The sequence below is a fragment of the Ictidomys tridecemlineatus genome, chromosome 11, assembly GCF_052094955.1.
Source record: "Ictidomys tridecemlineatus isolate mIctTri1 chromosome 11, mIctTri1.hap1, whole genome shotgun sequence".
Taxonomy (NCBI): Eukaryota; Metazoa; Chordata; class Mammalia; order Rodentia; family Sciuridae; genus Ictidomys; species Ictidomys tridecemlineatus.
In genome coordinates, this window is record NC_135487.1 from 54,997,878 (window position 1) to 55,017,398 (window position 19,521).

At 34.5% G+C, this 19,521-nt stretch overlaps 1 protein-coding gene across 9 annotated transcripts in view; it reads left to right on the forward strand.

Annotated features, from left to right (window-relative positions):
- Lrrc7 (leucine rich repeat containing 7) overlaps positions 1-19,521 on the forward strand; it is a 516,598-nt gene that overhangs the window by 322,492 nt on the left and 174,585 nt on the right. For all 9 annotated transcript variants that reach the window (XM_021731075.3, XM_040288837.2, XM_021731076.3 and 6 more), the window contains one exon: positions 4,618-4,681. In XM_021731075.3, the coding sequence (XP_021586750.2) occupies positions 4,618-4,681 (64 nt within the window). The remainder of the gene's footprint in view (positions 1-4,617; positions 4,682-19,521) is intronic.

Here is a 19,521-nt window from a genome sequence, read left to right on the forward strand (position 1 = left end):
TTCTAATTAGTTGTACATGACAGTAGAGTGCCTTTTGACACCTTGTACACAAATGGAGCACAATTTCTCATCCCTCTGGCTGTACATGGTGCAGAGTCACTCCAGTAATGTAATCATACATGTGTATAGGGTAATAATGTCTACTTCATTCTACCATCCTTCCCAACCCCATATCCCCACCCCTTCCCTCAATCCCCTCTACACAATCCAAAGTTCCTTCATTCTTCTCTATCCCCCACCCCCACTATGGATCAGCATCTACTTATCAGAGAAAACATTCAGCCTTTGGTTTTTTGGGATTGATTTATTTCACTTAGCATGATGTTCTCTAGTTCCATCCATTTCAAATGCCATAATTTCACTTTTATTTAAGGCTAAGTAATATTCTATTGTGTATATATACCACATTTTCTTTATCCATTCATCTGTTGTAGGGCATCTAGATTGGTTCCATAGTTTAGCTATTGTAAATTGAGCTGCTCTAAACATTGATGTGGCTGTGTCACTGTAGTATGCTGATTTTAAGTCCTTTGCGTATAAACTGAGGAACCATTCCTTTCTTAACTTAATAAAATTAATTTTGTCTTGGTCTTCAATCACAAAGGCTGGTAACAAAAATCTATTCTCAGCTTGATATTATGTTCTCCTTGGACAACAAGATTAAATTCAGAAAATTGTGGAAGGGCTTGTCTTTAGATCATTGGTGTTCTCACTAGAATACTTGTTGCCTAAGAATACTTGGGTAAGTCAAACAAAGTGACTTTACTGCTCCTGTGACAATTTGTCACTCACATGCCAATGTGACCCCTTGAACACCGTGGCTCCCAAGATTTTGGTGCCCATTGTTTTTGTTTGTTGCGCATATATTTCCAGAGAAAAGTTTGAGAGAATCTGCCACTCCACAGTATTCCCAGAATCAGAAAAAAAATCTAAGGATCTCTTCATGAGACCCAGGTGTCACATAATCCCATTAATCAGAAGCACCTGTTCATTGGTGTTGATTTGGTAAGAGGTGAAGCAGATGCTTAACTTACAAAGTAGGGCAAGATTTCACAGCCTTCTTTGTACTGCTGGTGGTCCCACCAAGCCCTTCTAGGCATCCCAAAACATATTTTAAGGTCTGGATGGAGAAAAGAGGCATGTATTTATGAAAAACCAACATTTCAAGAAAATGTGTGGTGAATTCCAAGTAAATCATGGAAAAGAAAGAAAACTGTGAGATTAAAAAAAAGACCACAGATAAGAAGGGTCACCTTTTTATTTCTCAAAACTTTATTTTCATTCAAGACTTTTACCCTTCCCCCTTCACTGTTCCATAATAAGTGTTTCATATTATATTAAATATAATATTTAAAATATAATTCATTGCATCCAACCAGTCTCCACATTAAATGTATTCCATTCCAATATTCCCATACTGCTACTCAATCTAGAAACTATCTTTAATATCTTCCTCTTTTTTTTTGTACCAGAGTTTGAATGCAAGGGTGCTCAATCACTGAACCATATCCCCAACCCTTTTTTAAATTTTATTTATTTAAAGACAGGGTCTCGCTTAGTTGCTGAGGCTGACTTTGAACTTGTAATCCTCCTTCCTCAGCAACCCAAGTCTCTGGAATTACAGGCATGTGCCACTGCACCTGGCTCTTCCTCTTTTTAATGTCCTACATTTAGTCATCATAATGACTCAAGTCATGTCTTTCTCCAAAGTATCTCTCATATCTGTTAGCATGTTAACCATTTTTACATTGCCTATTTCCCGTTTCAGTTTTCTCCCACATGAACTTATATGGCCTCATTGCTCATACATCCTCTGACATTTCCCACATCATTCCAAGATGCCAAAGTGAGCTTTCTGAAACACAAATAGGATACCTCTTCCCTACCTGAATATTAAAGGCTTTTATTTCCTTCAAAGTAAAACTCAAACTCTTTGGCTTGACATATAAAATGACCTCATGATCTGGCCTTTGCTGACATCTCTTTTTTTATTTCTTACTACTTTCTGATTATTTCTTGCTGATTTTTATTTCTTATTATATTTACCAGCCCATAGTTTTTTTGGATGGGCCATCATCTCTTTCAAGTCCTTCAATGATATTTTACCCTGAAATGACCATGTCTCCTGACTCCCGTGGAACTTGATCAACTACTCCAATATGAAGCCTCATTAAAGCCTACTATTTCCTTCTCCCATAAGGCAGAAAATGTACCTCTCCTAGTGTTCCTAGCAACCTAAGAGCCTTATTAGCCTCTTCATAATAGGAACAATGCCTTAGACATTGCAAAGTAATTTAAAAATCATCATATTTATACTATCAAATATGTAATATTGAGAGATTAATAGGTAAAGGCATGTGAAATAGAAAAAAAATAGTAAAAGATTTACACTTGGAAAACTGATCTCAAAATCTATACTAATCTCCATGTTCAGTCAGGTGGTCAGTTCTCTCATCCATCAGAAACTTGTCATTTTTTGTTACTTCATCCACTTCCAAGTGTTTTCATTATTTGGCTTCAAAGACTTCACACTCTTCTAATACTTGTTCTATGACCCCAGTTTCTTCTCAGTCTTCTTTGTTGACAAATCCTCGTGTCCTCTTAAACCTATCATCTTCCCATCTACACTCATTACCTTGGTGATCTCATATTTTCAAGACTTTATATTGCCATCCATGTGCTACCAAGATCAATTTATCTATCTCTTCTGGACTCCTCCCTGAACTGCAGACTTGTTTGACATCTCTAACTGACTGCACAACAGAAATTTCTAATTTAAATTTTCAAAACTGAACCTCCAACCTCAAGTAGTCACAACCTGAGTTCACCTGATCTCCATCAGTCAATTGCATCTCCATTCTTACAGTTGTTCAACCATGACATGCTTTTAATCACCTTGACCCTTCTTTATGTCAATTCACATGGTCAATCCATCAGCAACATGGCTCCAATCTTACCCATATCCAGAATCCAACCACTTCTCAGCATGTCCACTGCGACCACCCTGGCTCAACTCACCATCACCTTTCAGTTGGCTTACTACATTAACCTCTTATTTGATTCTGTTTCTACTTTGGTTTTCCTCAGTCTATTTACAAGCCTGCAATTACAAATATCCTTTTAAAACAAATCACTTCTTTCATCCAAACCTTTGAGTGACTCTCCATCTTATTCAGAATCAAAGCCAAATCTCAGGAATGAACTTCAAAACTGCATGATCTAAATAGAAGTGTTACATGCTAATGATTTTTCAAAATGTTTTCACATTTAAAATGTGATTAATTTTCTCTATTATAAATGTCTACAGTACAAAAATAAAAGCAAATATTTCAAGTTTTTAAAAAACTGCATAATCCAACTCCCCAGTACATCATCTCCTTATTCTCCCTTGCCTACTCTTGTTCAGTCAAACTGGTCTCTAGGATACCTTCTAGAAAGCAGCATGTCTCTGCTTTAGAATTTTCCTATTAGCATGCTTCTTCATTTCCTTTAAGCCTTGACTCAAATTTCATCATCTTGATAAAGCCTTACCTGATTACCCTATTAAAAATAAAATCCCATATGAATTCTCCCTATTCATATCTTCCACTTGTTTTTTTTAAAGTACTTATAACCACCTAATGTAATATTATAGTTTACTTAATTATTTTGTTTACTGACATTCTTCTCCTACCAGATATAAAGTCCTTAGGGCAGGAATTTTTACCCATTTGTTCACTGCTATACCCCAGTTGGACATAATCTCCAAGTAAGAGTTGCCAAGTGAAGAAACAAGTCACACATATTTAGCACTTCTGAGTGCCTGACAGTGATTGGATTGCAGTAGTATTTCACTTAATGTTCATCCACTTTAAAAACTAAGAAATTAAAATTTCGAGTATTTGATTCTATGCTGCTTCATGCGTTTCTGTATAGGTAGGACTTATGACAGCTTTCTGGGTGCTTGAGGAGATAAAATCTTTCAGGAAAATGCCCTCTTTTTTATGTTGTATTTTTACTTGAGATTGGTTTGAGAAATGAAGAATGAATATGGAGGAGTATGCCAAGGATCCCAACCTTTGACACAAACTCTTGCCCAACGTTTTATAATTATTCAGAGCTGTTGCAGCATGAAGTCAATATTTTTAGGAGCCAACACATACAATTTGTCTGCAATGGAAACTCACTTAAAAGAATTGAAAGTGACAAGACTGATGATAAAATTGTGTCACATTGTAGAGTTTGTTTTATGATGCTTTGCTAAGATTGAGTTCATCCATTAGTTCTTCAAATTTTGGTGATTCTTAAAAAAACATAGACATTGGGTCCCCACCATATACTTCCTGCTGGCATAGATATTTAACAAACTTCCCAGGCTTTTATTAAGTGTCATCCCTGCACTTAAATCATACAGTGGGCATTTGGGAACTAATGCTGTAGATCGTGATAAACTGCTAAAAGTTTTCAGCTGGAATTTTGCATACATTCTGTATATTTGCAACTTATATCTGGTTGAAGAATACTGCATTTTTATGTACTATACAACTAGGTAAATCTGACAAAAGAATGGCTGGAATGTTTTTCAGAATAATGTGTCATATGCTGCCTCACAACAGTATTTTTCTCTATCTGTTATAGGTCAATGCACAAACTGGCCCAGTTGGAAAGACTTGACTTGGGCAATAATGAATTCAGTGAGCTGGTAAGCAAATGCATTTTCTAAACTTGATAAATACACTCCAGGAGATTATTTCTTTTTCACTGTCTTTGTAACCCCAGGTATTAAAACATTGAGTGCACATTTGCATTTGCTAAATTTATAAAATAAAATATGAGAGTTAAAGTGATTGTATAGTAAGCCACAAGTAACTATATATTAGGTTACACCAAAATATTATTGGGGTTGAAACAGAAGCATATTATTAGTTTTGAACAACAACTGGGTGGCAGGCACCAGTTTAAGTGTTTTACATATATTACCCCATTTAATCCTGATTTGACATGTTGCCATTTTTAACTTTATGGAAATGAGCTCAAGATGGTCACTGACATATATAGCTATTATATGGCTGAACAGAGATTAAATTGAGACTTGATCATACCTGAAGTTCAAACCTGAAACATTTTTTTCCCTTAGAGGTTGCTTGGTAGCATGACATGAGAAATGGAAGTCACCAAGGACATGGTATTTCCAATTGCACTGAAATGTCTTAAAACCTCACCGCCAGCAAGATTGCTTACTCCTTTCAAGCTTCATTTTCTTTAAAATATATGTGCAGTTCAATATCTCAAGTACAAATTAGAAGAAAGCACAAATAGTTCTTTGTAATTCTTCCTCTTGAATATTTTCAAATCTCAAAAATTAAAATTATCTAAAATGTATCTGTTGTTTTTAGTCATATATGATAATGGGGTGTATTTTGAGTATTATACATACATGGGGTACAACCCATTAAAGTTTTGATCTTGAACATGATATGGAGTTACACTGGTTGTGTATTCATATATACGCATAGGAAAGTTATATCCAGTTCATTCTACTGTCTTTCCTATACACATTGCCCCTCCCTTCCCTTTCATCTCCCTAATCCAATGAACTTCTATACTTCCCCTTCTTACCCTCCCTTGTTATGGGTTAGCATCTGCATATCAGAGAGAACATTTGACCCTTGATTTGGGGAGGACTGACTTATTTCACTTAGTATGATAGTCTCTAGTTCCATCCATTTACTAGCAAATGCCATAATTTCATCCTTCTTTATGGCTGAATAATATACCATTGTGTATATATACCACATTTGCTTTATCCATTCATCTGTTGGAGGCTACCTACATTGATTCCAAATCCTGGCTACTGTGAATAGAGCTGCTATAAACATTGATGTGGCTGCATCACTGTGTTATGCTGATTTTAAGTCCTTCGGGTATAAGCGAGGAGTAGGATAACTGGATCAAATGGTGGTTCCATTCCAAGTTTTCTGAGGCATCTCCATACTGCTTTCCACAGTGGTTGCACCAATTTACAGTCTCACTAGCAGTGTATGAGTGAACCTCTTTCCCCACATCCTCGCCAACATTTATTATTAAGTAATAATTGCCATTAATAATTATTAAGTAGGGCAGGGGATGTGGCTCAAGCGGTAGCGTGCTTGCCTGGCATGCGTGCGGCCTGAGTTCGATCCTCAGCACCACATACAAATAAAAGATGTTATGTCTGCCGAAAACTAAGAAAAATAAATATTAAAAAAATTCTCTCTCTCTCACTCTCTCTTTAAAAAAATAATTATTATTAAGTAATAATTATTATTGATAATTGCCATTCTGACTCTAATTGCTAGTGATATTGAACATTTTTTCACATATTTGTTGACCCATCATATTTCTTCTTCTGTGAAATGCCTGTTCAGTTCCTTTGCCCATTGGTTGATTGGGTTATTTGATGTGTTTTTGTTTTTTGTGTTTTTTTTTTTTTTTGGTGTTAAGCTTTTTGAGTGGAACATCACATTTCTAATATAATTCACTCTCTTAATAATCATATGTGTGGAACTGGCCATTGTTTCTCTGATGATAACAACCTGTAATGAGAAAATAAGAGATTTTTTTTTTCTTGCAAGAAACAGTGTCATGCAAAGAAGGGCTCAGATTCCATTCTAAAGTTAGATGTGAACAACTCAAGAGACTATCAACAGGTGATTCATTGAATATGACCTGGAAAAGAGACAACGTGGAGAAAAGATGACTACAACTTAAAAACTTTGAGAGCCATTGAGAATGGAAGTTAATTGAGAAAGAATATAAATATTCTAAGTAAGGTTTAAAGTAAAAAGATCTACTTATGGATACTTTTGTTATAACAAAAACCTATAATAACAGGAATTATCTTATGTTTCTAACAACAGTGATTACCACAAGATAGTAGATAAAGTTCTAGGAACATAACAGCTACTTAAAGATATTTTTTGATTAACTCTTTATTGGATTGTTTTACTCGATATGAAATTAATAAATGTCCATTTAAGAAAATTTAGAAAGTTAAAATTGTAAAAACAATAGTAAAAGTCAGCCATGATCCCATACCCATATATAACCATTATAAATATTTTTTTGGTATATTTTCTCCCTGCCCCTATTTCTTATCATGAAGTCAAATGAGTATTATTTGGGGTCAGGTCAAATGTGAGACTCTTTATTGGCTGTCAGGGGCCAAAAGCCTTGTGGTAGGTATAGTTTCCAATAGATGTATGCAATGAATTAAAAGTCCACTATTGATCCTGAACTGGTAGAGGAAATAATGGAGACTTTACAAGCAAATCGCTATGAGTGAAAAACATACAAGAAATTGGAACAAATTGACAGCAGAGCATGGGAGACAAAGGGATCAGTGTTACCCAGAGATGAAGCAAGGCCACTCTGACCATCCTTCTAATACAGCTCCAGCCCCCAGCTCCCATCTCCCAGCCTCCTGACCTGCCTCTCCCCTCCCTCCCTGCACTGTAAAGGCAAGGGTTAATATGTAAAAAAAAAAATGTCATTTTGAGCCATCAACAACTCTGCTAAGGGAATCTTCATCAAGAGTCAGTCGTAAGAAGCAAAGTAAGCTTCTCTGCAAGCCAGAAAGACAGAAGAGGAGACTAATAGCAGATTGGGATGTGACCTGCACATGTTTTAGAGTCATTCAAGCAGTCAAGTGGGCAAGAGTGTAGTGGGCAATGGGCCACAAGAAAGGGAGAGAGGGATTACAGTGATCACTAGAGAAGCATCTCCCCTTATTTGGGAATGTTCCTTGTCTCCACTCCTCTACCCCTTACCAAGGGACTCCTGAAACAGAATTGATTGAGAAGGATCCTAGGAAAGTCCTGATCTCCTGATCCTGTGCTATTCAAGCAGGAAGAAGGTCAGACGAATATGATTTGAAATTTCACTATCAATATGGCATAACTTCTACTGGTTATCTGTGTCTACATAGATATTTCTGAGTACCAAATTGCAATCATAGCGTGCATTGTTATTGAACTCAGATAGATTCCCTACAGGCACTCCAATTCACAAGCTTTCTTTGTAGCTAAATTAGGAAGACTGTCAAACAATAGCTACAAAATAGTGAATTAAAAATCTGAATTTAAGAGAAAAAAAATCAGAATCTTGATATTTTATTATATCACATTTTATGCATACAAAATAATATGCATAACAAATGTTTAAGTTACAGAGCATAATAAAATGAACCCTGTGAAGCCACCACCCTATTCATATGAATCAGAATATTGCCCATCCTGTGCAGCCAACTCTATGCTTTTCCCCAGGCCCATCATTCTGTTTTTATCCCAAGAGGTAATTACAATTTCAAATTTCTAAAAATATTCTCTTGCTTTATCTCCAGTGGTAACTATAGTCCTGAATTTTGTGTAACATTCTCTTGCTACATTTACCCCTTTGTTTGTATTCCTAAGTGTTATACTATTGTACTTTTCTTTTTCCTGTTTCTATAAATGTGACCATACCACAACTATTTACCCCTCCTTGTCTTCCTGGAAAGTCCCTTTGTCTACTTGTTATTACAGTGTTGTTATGTGTACTGTCATGAGAATTAATCTAAAGCACAGGTTTAGAAGTGGCATTTCTTCATTATTAGTTATCAATATATTCATCTTTAAAAATAATGCTTTTGTGTTTTTTTTTTCAAAATAGTTGCACTCATTTACCAGGGACATGGAAGAATTATCATACATCATACACTTGATATTATTGGGCTCTTTATTTTTGTCAATGTAACGGCTGCAAAATGGCATCTCCTTCTGGGCTTCATTTGCATATCCCCAATTTCTAATGAGACATGATTTTTCTGTCTGTTATTGGCAGTTTGTGTAGCCTCTTCCATCAAATGCCTGTATATGTAGTTTTGCCCATTTTTCTTTTAAAAATATTTTTATTAGTTATTGATGGACCTTTATTAATTTATTTGTTTGTTTGTGGTGCTGAGAATCGAACCCAGGGCCTCACACATGCTAGGCAAGCACTCTACCACTGAGCCCCAGCCCCAGCCCCTTTGCCCACTTTTCTATTGGTTATCTTTCTTTCTTTCTTTTTTTTTTTTTTTGGCTGATAGAGACTTTATACTCTCATAAAAGAGCATGTATTCCACCCATATTATAGATACTAATCCTTTATTGGTTAAAAGTACTATAGATATCTCATCTCAGCCTCTGGAGGGTCTTTTTGATTTCTACATCCTCTATTTTCATGAACAGGAGTCATTGATTACAACACAATGAAGTGTACAATTTGTGTGTGTCTATCATATTTTGTGTCTTGCTTAAGAAATGATTTTCCCCCAAAATCAGAAATATTTTTGTGTGTTTTTTTGTAATAAAAATTTTGAAGATTTCATTTTTTACAGCAAGTATTTTTCCATGTGGGTTTAAATTTTACATTCTGCCTCCTATTTTTGCTAAACAAATTCTGTTTTCCAAGTGACATTTATTAAATAGTTCTTTCTTTCCACATAAATATGGCTGTCACCTCTTAATAAAATATGACTTTTTTTGTCTTCATTAGTCAGTTTACTTACTGTCTGAGTACCAAAACCATAAATTAGTACAAAAAATCCATTTTGTTATCTGATAATACAAGTTTTAGAAGTGGCATTTCTAAATGAACCTTCATATGAGTTTTAGAATTAGTCTTAAGTCTCTCAAAAAGAAAGATAAAATGTTAGCATTTGACTATAATGCAAATTTTTATTGGATTGACAATAGAAAACTGAAATTTTATGGTGCTGAATCTTTTCATGCATCAACATGATATATATCAATTTATTGGTCCATTGTTATATCTTTTTGCTAAGTTTTATGACTTTCTTCAAAAAGATGTCTTGTATATTTTTAGTTTATGGCTTACCTTTTGTTGTAGTTATAAATGTACTTTTTCAAAAACTAGCTTCCAACTATTTGTTGCAAGTACACAGCAATCCATTTGATTTTTGGTTTTTGATATGAATCTAGCCTTTGGCAAAACTCACTTAATAATATGAATAATTTTATTCATATTATTAAGTGAAATTCTTAGGAATTTCTATGTAGCTAATCCAATGGTCTATGAAAAATCACCATTTGCTTTCTTGCTCCTCAATTTTTAAACCCTTTCTCTGTATTTTATTAAGATAACACTTTCTCTTATTTTTACTTATTTATTTTTTAAGAACAATTTTTCTGTTGCAATCAGTTAATGGCATGGATTTCATAGAAAGGATTTCTGATGTTAAACTACTTTTCCATTTCTAAAATAAATAGAAAATTATCTTTATAGGACCACAATCATGACCTTCTATCTAAACTTTCATCTGAGCTGGTAATAAGTTTTCTGAGACTTGATAATTTATAAGCCATGAAAATCTGTTTCTTTAACTCTGGGGTCTGGAAGCCCAAGGTGCAGATGTGGCATCTGAGAGGCTCATCTCCCTCCTTCTTTGTTTCTGTGTCTTGACTGATGGAAGGCAGAGGGGCAAGGGAGGCAAACTCCCTCCCCAACCTTTTTTATAAGGTTATTAATCTACCCAGAAGAGCAGAGTCCTTGTGGCTTAATCACTTCCCCAAGAGCACACTTTAATACCACCACAATGAAAATTAAATTTTAACATGAATTTTGGAGACAATACTTAGTAAAACCCTCTCATAAATTGTTCAGTTCAACCCTGCTTGGGATTTTTTTAAAGATTTGTGCCCATGAATGAAATTCGTGTACATTATTCTTGCACACTTTATCTCTAGCTTCTTCTTAGTCACCAATTTTGGGAAATTATCAGATTTTATCTGTTCAAATAATTGCGTTTTATGTTTGTTCTCACCACTGCTGGAATTCGAATTAACTATGAGTATCATGTCATAAGCATTTAAGAAACACTAGCTACCTTTGTTCATTATTTTATACATTTTTCATGAAAGTATGATCAGCTAATGAGTGATTTTTAAATATTTATTTCATTTCCTTAAAGAGAATCTTTCTGCCTCTCTGCATAAAATTATCCAGTAGTCATTATCCAGAATTTGAGAATACACAGGTAAGATCATCGTGAGAGTAATTTCAACATTTCTGAACTATTTATTATGCCATTTACTAATACATCTAAATTATAGGTCACTGAAGTTCAGATTAAAGAACAAAGCATGATTTTTAAAAACAAAGTGCCTAAGTGATAGCAGCAAAAATATGTCAAGAAAGTGAAAAATATTCTATGTGTAAAAAGGAAAACAGCAGTTCATAACCCACTTGAATCTAATGTATGAAATATGATATGTCAAGAGCTTTGTAATGTTTTGAACATCCAATTAAAAAAATAAAATAAAATAAAATAATAAAAAGGAAAACAGCATTCAATTTTTTAAACACAATGCAGAGATCGACTAGACTTATAAATGCAGAGAATTCATCAGGAAATGAATAGCATAATTTTAACTCACTTTCAAGACAGTGTGACAGGCAGCCTTTAAAAACATTTTATAAATTCAGTCATCCATGGATACTTTAGAAGATTTGTATTTTATATAACTTCTTTATAAAAAAAGCTTTAAAATATTCTAGAATCAATCACCATTTAAATATTTAATAAGGCTACAGATTACAATAGGAAGAATTTTTAGTCTCAATATTCAGCTAGGATTTGTTTTTTTTTTAACATTTATTCTTTAGTTGTAGTTGGACACAATATCTTTATTTATTTATTTTTATGTGGTGTTGGGGATCGAACCCAGGGTCTCGCCTGTACTAGGCGAGCGCTCTACCACTGAGCCACAACCCCAGCCCAGAATTTGGTTTCCAAAATGTTTTTTCTCACTTGGTTTTATAAAGACAAGTGAAAATTTCAAAGAAATAAATTAAACAGTAATTCTTTAATTTTTATTATTAGTTGTTCAAAACATTACATAGTTCTTGACATATCATATTTCATACATTTGATTCAAGTGGGTTATGAACTCCCATTTTTACCCCGTATACAGATTGCAGAATCACATCCGTTACACATCCACGTTTTTACATACTGCCATACTAGTGTCTGTTGTATTCTGTTGCCTTTCCTATCCTCTACTATCCCCCCTCCCCTCCCCTCCCATCTTCTCTCTCTACCCCATCTACTGTAATTCATTTCTCTCCCTTGTTTTTTTTTCCCTTTCCCCTCACTTCCTCTTATATGCAATTTTGTATAACAATCTTGAAATGGAGATACTCCAAATGATCTAACTGAAAAGAAATGACAGTGGTTATATAGATAATCTGTTCAGGCTCCATAAGGAAAAGAAATGTGTTTTCATAGAAATTTAACATACTTGACTACTTATGCTAGAGTTTTAACTTGTAATTGAAATTGATTAGCATTAAATTAACCTAACTTTATTAAAAGCATAGCAGTGAATTATCTCACCTACCTAGTTTGCCCCAGGTGTGCTCATCTTAACTAACTAAGATGCAAATATGGATGAGGCAAGCATTATTTGCATATCTAGTAGTTTCCTTTATTAGTAATTAGTAATAGTTTTGGAAAACCTGCTCCCCAAATTTTTTCAATTATTCTTCAATTAAAGTTTATTTTTAAAAAAACACATAAAATAGAATTTGCCATTATATAACTGGTTACTCTATTTTCAAGGAAAATATTTGAAACAACCTAATTTACTAACTCCTTTATTTTCCTGAATTTGTAAAACAACCAAGGCCACAGATTGTATATATGTCTCAGACATTTTCAGAAATTTTTACTTCAGTGAACTTTTCCATCACCATGATCAAAATGCACAGCAAGAACAACTTAAAAGACGAAAAGTTTATTTGGAACTCATAGTGTCAGAGGTCTCAGTCCATAGACAGCTGACTCCATTGCTCTGGGCCCAAATGAGACAACATAACATGAGGAGAGGACCCAGGGAAGGAAAACTGCTCCACTCTGCTCATTGAAGGGTCAGAAAGCAGAAAGAGAGGAAGGAGGAAAAACCACAGGAGAGATTCACTCTTCCAGGGCATGCCCCCAGTGACCTACTTCCTTCAGCCACACTCCACATGCCTGCAGTTACTCTCCAGATATTCCATTTGAACTCAGATGGGCTGATTAGGTTACAACTCTCATAATCTAATCATTTTACTTCTTACTACTCCTGCATTAATGTGAGCTTTAAAGGGATGCTCGTGTTCAAACCATACCAGTTATTAATATATCAAGAGAAACTTGAGAACTGAAACTTATTTCTAAAGTTATTGCAGATGCATCGATTTCTGGATTAGTCAGGGGTCTGTCAAAGGATAGAAACTATATGAATTGCTTCCCAAAGAAAGTTTATTTTAAAGAATGATTCATGGTGTACCAAAGAACGGAAAGGACAAAAAAAGAGAGATAACAAAATATCACAGAGGTAATAGCTCTGTGAAGCAGCTAATGCCTCTAGGGTGGGAACGAAGGAAGAAGGTGATTAAAGAATTATGAGAACATGAAACTGGGGCTGTCACGAGGAGCGTCCACCAGCTGTGCTCCTATCCCAGAGAGGGCATGAGGAGGCTAATTCTAGATGTGTAGAAAACTACGGACTGGAAACAACTGCTGTTGCTGATGTTCAGTGTCACTACAGGGTGAAGACGTGTGGCCTGTGAGATGCTAAGAGGATCAGAAAGTGAATAGAAAGAGAAAGTCCTTCCTCTCTCCAGTCTCCAGTCTCTCTCTAATATGTCCTATTGTCAGAGCCCAACATGGAGACACCTGTTAAAAAAGAAATGTGTTTCACCCCAGAATTACAACATACAGTGTTGAAGAGTGAACTTACATCTGAAAGGCAACAGTTTAATAACCAGAAAATGAGTATTGTATCCTAAAAATAATAGATAAATGTTTATTTTCCTGATTCAATTTTGGCATTATTTTCTCCATAAAAATTTCTATGCACCTAGTAAAATCCCAGCTCCTGATAGGCTCTTGGTAAATGTTTTTGAGAAAATAAATGAATGAATCATTTTATTTTAAAAGGGAACAGTTCAGTCAGTTTTAATCATCAAAATCATGCCATTATAAGTAGAATTTTTTAATTCAAACTAAATGGTAATAGAGTAAAGGAAAATACTTTATCTGAAAAGCAATCATTCCACAATAAGTTGTCTTTTGAGGAATCAATCTCATTTCACTTTGAGATATACTTCCAAATTGGTTTCTTGATGAATCTTTGAAATGCAAAAATTGGAATTGTGACCAATACAATCATCACACATACATACATAAATTTATATCCCCATAACTCTGGAATTTGAAAAGAATCCTTGATGAATCATTCAATTAAAACACATTTTCTGGCTGAAAACAATTGCAGAGATATTTCTTTCAGAGGAGGACCAAATGGAGGTCACCACTTGCTCCAAAGCAGCGCCTGTTGACCTAGGAATTTAACAAGTCCCTGCTGTCACACAAGGAAAAAACTGCATCTTCTTGTTTTCCAACTTTCCCTTTCCTACCAATAAAATAAATTATCTTTACATCTATTTTCCAAAGAAGTAATTTTTCCCTCATTGCAATACCATACCTTATTTCAATACCATGACTGGTCACTATGAAGGAAATTAATTAGCTCCATTTATGTTTCTGCAAATGGATTTTTCTGAGAATGATATATTATCTCTATATATTCGAGGTCTCTAGTGTGCCCATCAACAGTTTATGCAATCGTGGAATAAACCCAAAAGAACATTCTTCTATTATGAATAACAGCTGTGAATTACTAAAAAAAAAACTAATAACAAAATTGTATTTAAAGTAAATCAGATTCAAACTTAAATCTCCCTCATTTATATGCTAAAATGTAGTATGGATGTGTTATCTAAAATTAATAGCAAAAGCTACTTGATTTCAGATTTCACAATAAACTAAAACTAAAAGAAAGCAAAACTGCTAAAGAGAAATAGCAAAATAAAAGGTAATGGGGAGTGGGTTTAATTAGTTAGGATGGGCAGGGAAGCCTCCTTTAAAAGTGACATTTTAATAAAAACCTAGATTAGATGAGGAAGTGACATGTAGATGTGCAGGTAGAAGATTATTCTCTGCAGAAGGAAAAGCAAGCACATCTCCAGAGAGGGAGCAGCAGGAAGACTCGAAGGCACAGTAGACTAAGGGAGAGGACAGTAAATGAGTTAATTTGTGGACAGGAAGACTCTGTAAGATATTTTAAGGATTTAAGCTTCTTGAGTAAAATTGGAAGCTCTTTGGAAGGTTTTAAATAAGTAGATCCTTGATCTGACTTTCATTACATATGTCATATTATGACACATAGGTGAGGTCATGTCACATTCAATAATTACATTATATTACCGGGATCATTTTGACTGCTGGGTTGAAAGTAAATAGAAAAAGGTTTCAGGGAAGAAGGGTGTCAAGTTGGAGTCAGGGAAGCCAGTAGGAAGGTATTGCAATAATCTAGGCAAAAACAGTAGTGTCTTGGGGAGGAGTAGGAATCATAGAGAGGATAAGGAGCTGATTTCTTGGTAAATTTTAAAGATATAGCCAGAAGATCCAGTGAGATCTGAACTTTATAAATATAAAGTATACCCTCTTTCAGAAAGCAATCAGAACTATTATTTGGGAATACAAAATTAGGAATAAAAGTGAGTGTTCATTCAGAATGAAAAAAGAAACTCAAAAAAAAGAACAAAAACAAAATATAATTTCAAAAGATGACAAGTGACACAACCATCACAAAATCCAGGCACTTAACATGATAGTACACGTATAATGCTTTCTCCTACATTTTGGTTTCATATTCTTTGACAACCTTTGCACATGACAAATATTTTGTAATATAATTTTCTGTAGAAATAAAAACAATCCAGTCTGTCCTCCAACATCATCTTCGTTATTCATAGTTTGGAAATTCAGCTGTATGATTTTTCACTGATACACCTTGTAAAATTTTAGGATTGCTGTCAGATTTGGGGTAACCTCCATATGTTTCATGCCTTGTTTCTCCTCCATCTATATACATCTGGTGTCAGGAACCAGACTTGAACATGTCCTCTGTCCCCACACCTTCATGCAATAGTCAGCTAGGCTCACTACTGTAGCAATAGGAGTCTTTCCAGAAACCACTTCTAAGTCAAATAACTAGCACCAAGTTAAATATGTGCAAAAATTATTTACAAACCACATAAATATATTCCACCAAATCTGTTTTAAAGGTCTTTCCATGCAACTTCCTTTCAGCCAGTACCCCAAAGTGCCTGTGGCCATTTTATCACATGCGACGTTAGAGAAATTGCAACAAGAGGGAGTCAGGATGGAAATTATAATTAAACTTCTTACTTTTATGCAGCATTTCAGGCCTAAACATATTCCTGTTACTTTCCAATTACTGAATTGTCACAAATTACCATGAATTTAGTGAATTAAAAGCAATACAGAATTACTATCTTAGCATTCTAGAAGTCCTAAAATCAAGGTGTCATTAGGGCTTTACTCCTTCCACAGGATGTGAGGGAAAACCCATTTCCTCTCTTTGCCAAGCTTCTGGGGCAACCTGTGTTCCTTAGCTCGTGGTCCCTCCTTGCATCACTTTTTCTCTGCCGCTGTCATCACATCTTTCCTACCTTTGCTGACCCTCCTGTCTCTAATAAGCACCTTTGTGATTAAATTGGGTCCCTTCATATAATACAAGATAATTTCTCCATCTCAATATCCTTAAAATAATTGCAACCTGTCATACTTATTTTCTGTGTAAGATAATATATTCATATGTTCTGGGGATTAAAATATGGGCATCTTTGGTAAGCCATTATTCAGTCTTCAATAATGCCTGAGAGAATTGAAACCCTAAGTCCATACAAAACCTTTCCCACAACTGTATATAACAACGTTATTGAAAACAGGCAAACAGTGGAAACGATCCAAATGTCCACAGATGGATAAATGGATGAACATAATGTGATGTGACATCAGTAAAATGGGATAGTGTTCAGCAACAAAAATGAAGGACTGGCATGAGCTGCAACATGCACAAACCCTGAAAGCATTATCCTAACTGAAAGAAGCCAGAAACAGAAGGCCATGTATTATATGATACAGAAGGCCATTTATCCAAAAATCCAGAGGTGGACAAATCCACAGTGACAGGACAAAGATTGGTGCTTGCTGCGAGATGAAGGGAGAAGAGGACAGGGAAAAGGAGTATGGATTTTGTGGAAAATGAAAGTATAGTGGAATTAGATACTGGTAATGATTGATAACTATGTGGACAGCTAAAAACAGAGTTACGTTATGTAAGGATGAAGTTTATGGTATGTGAATTATATTTTAATTTTTTAAATCTTAAAATCTTACAGAAGTGTGCCAAGTAACATGCTGGTCAACAACAGACAATATATATGTTAGTGTTCCCATAAGATTATAATAGAGCTAAAAAATTTCCACTACCTAGTATTTTTACTGTACCTTTTCTGTGTTTGGATACAGATATACTTACTGTTGTGTCACAACTGCCTACTGTGTTCAATATAATAACACACTGCATAGATGCATATCTTAGGAGCAATGAATCATATAACCTAAGTGTGTACTCAGCATCCCATTTATTTTAGTGTAAGTACATGCTATGATATTCACACGATCACCAGTGACTTGCCTCAAAACATACCTCTTTTGTTAAGAAATGCGTGATTGCACTTACTTTTGTAAATTTTACAAAAACATATGGCCATTTGAATGCTTTGCCAGGCTACCTCCCAGAATTTGCAAAGCTGTTCATGTAAATAAGGAGCCTTAAATCTTAAGCTTCAGGAATTTCAAGGTAAACCTGCTTCTAGGTAGAAGCAACAGGATTTGTGGGCAGATGGGATATCAGAAATGAAAAGGAGAGTAGTTAAGGATGACTTCAAGAATTGACACCCATGCAATCAAAAGATAAAATTTCTAGTTCTAATAAACTGTAACAGATTAACTTTGTTCCATGTTTATGTTTGTTATCATGATAAAAGAAAAACACACACATAGCATGAGATCTACCCTATTTCCATATGTACATTACAGAATTGTTAAGAAGAAGCACAACATTTTTCAGTAGATCTCTAGAATTTTTCATCTTACATGATTGAAACTTAATATTCATTGAACAGCGACTCCCCACTTTCCTTTCCCCCAGACCCTGGAATCAACACTCCATTTTCTCCTACTATAGATTTCACTCCTTTAGATACATCTTATAAGTGGAAACGTGCAGTATTCACTTTTCCATGAATGATTTTCTTCACTTACTAAAATGTCCCTGGGGATCACTCATGTTTTTTTGCATATGATAATATTTCCTTCCTTCTTAAGGACAATTAATATTCACTATAGGTATAAACCACTCATTTGTTGATCCATTCATCTGTCAATGAACATGTAGGATGTTTATCCTTTCATCCAACAATTCACATTTAGGTTGCTTCCACGTTTTAGCTATTGTGAATAATGCTACAGCCAACATGAAAGGACAAATATATTTTTGAGATCCTAATTTCAGTTATTTTGGAAAAATACTCAAAGTACAATGTATGAATCATGTGATAGTTTTATTTTTAGTTTCTGTGAAATTTTCATACTGTTTTCTATAGAAGCTGTACTATTTTACACTCACCAACAATGCACAGTAGTTCTGATTTCTCCTCATCCTCATCAAAACTTGTTTTGTTTGATAATGGCTGTTCTAAGAGTTGAGAGAATACAGCTCATTGTGATTTTGATTTGAATTTCCCTGATTATTAATGATATTAAGCATCTTTTCATATATTTGTTGGCCACTTCTATGTTTTCTTTGGAAAATTGTTCAAGTCCTTTACCTATTTTTTTAAATAAGAAAAAGGTTTTGAATAATATTAATAGCTAAATAAAGTTTAACATAAAAGTTGAAAAAATGAAAGATGAATCATTCACCTTCACAGAAGAATTTTAAATGTTTCTAAAGTTCTGAAAAAGATATAATAACACATTAATATTTGTTACATCCAATTATGTTGGTAATAGTAGGTTTTTGTTTGAAGCATTTTTATTTATTCATTATAATAACAAATAATAATGGTACATATCTATAGGCTACAATGTGTTATTTTCATATAGTATAAATTATAGAGTGATTAAATCAAACTAATTTACATACTCATAACTTCACATGCTTATTCTTTGTTTTGGTGAGAACATTTAAAATTATACTCTTAGCAGTTTTCAAAAATACAATGCATTATTATCAACTTTGTTACCAGGCTACACAAGAAATCACCAGAACTTATTCCTCCCATCTAATTGAAATGCTGTACTCATGAACCAGCATCTTCCCATTCCTATGCCTTGCCACCTGCAGTCCCTAATAATTACCATTCTAATCTCTGTGTCTGTGTTGGACTTTTTAAGATTCCTCATATAAGTGTAAGTGCCTTTGAGGTATTTTTTAGTGTCTTTTTTGTTTCAACTTAAAGCACTCCCTTCAGCATGTCTTGTAAAGCCTATCTAGTAGGGTTAACTCCCCCAGCTGAGCCACTCAAGCAGTTCTATTTCCT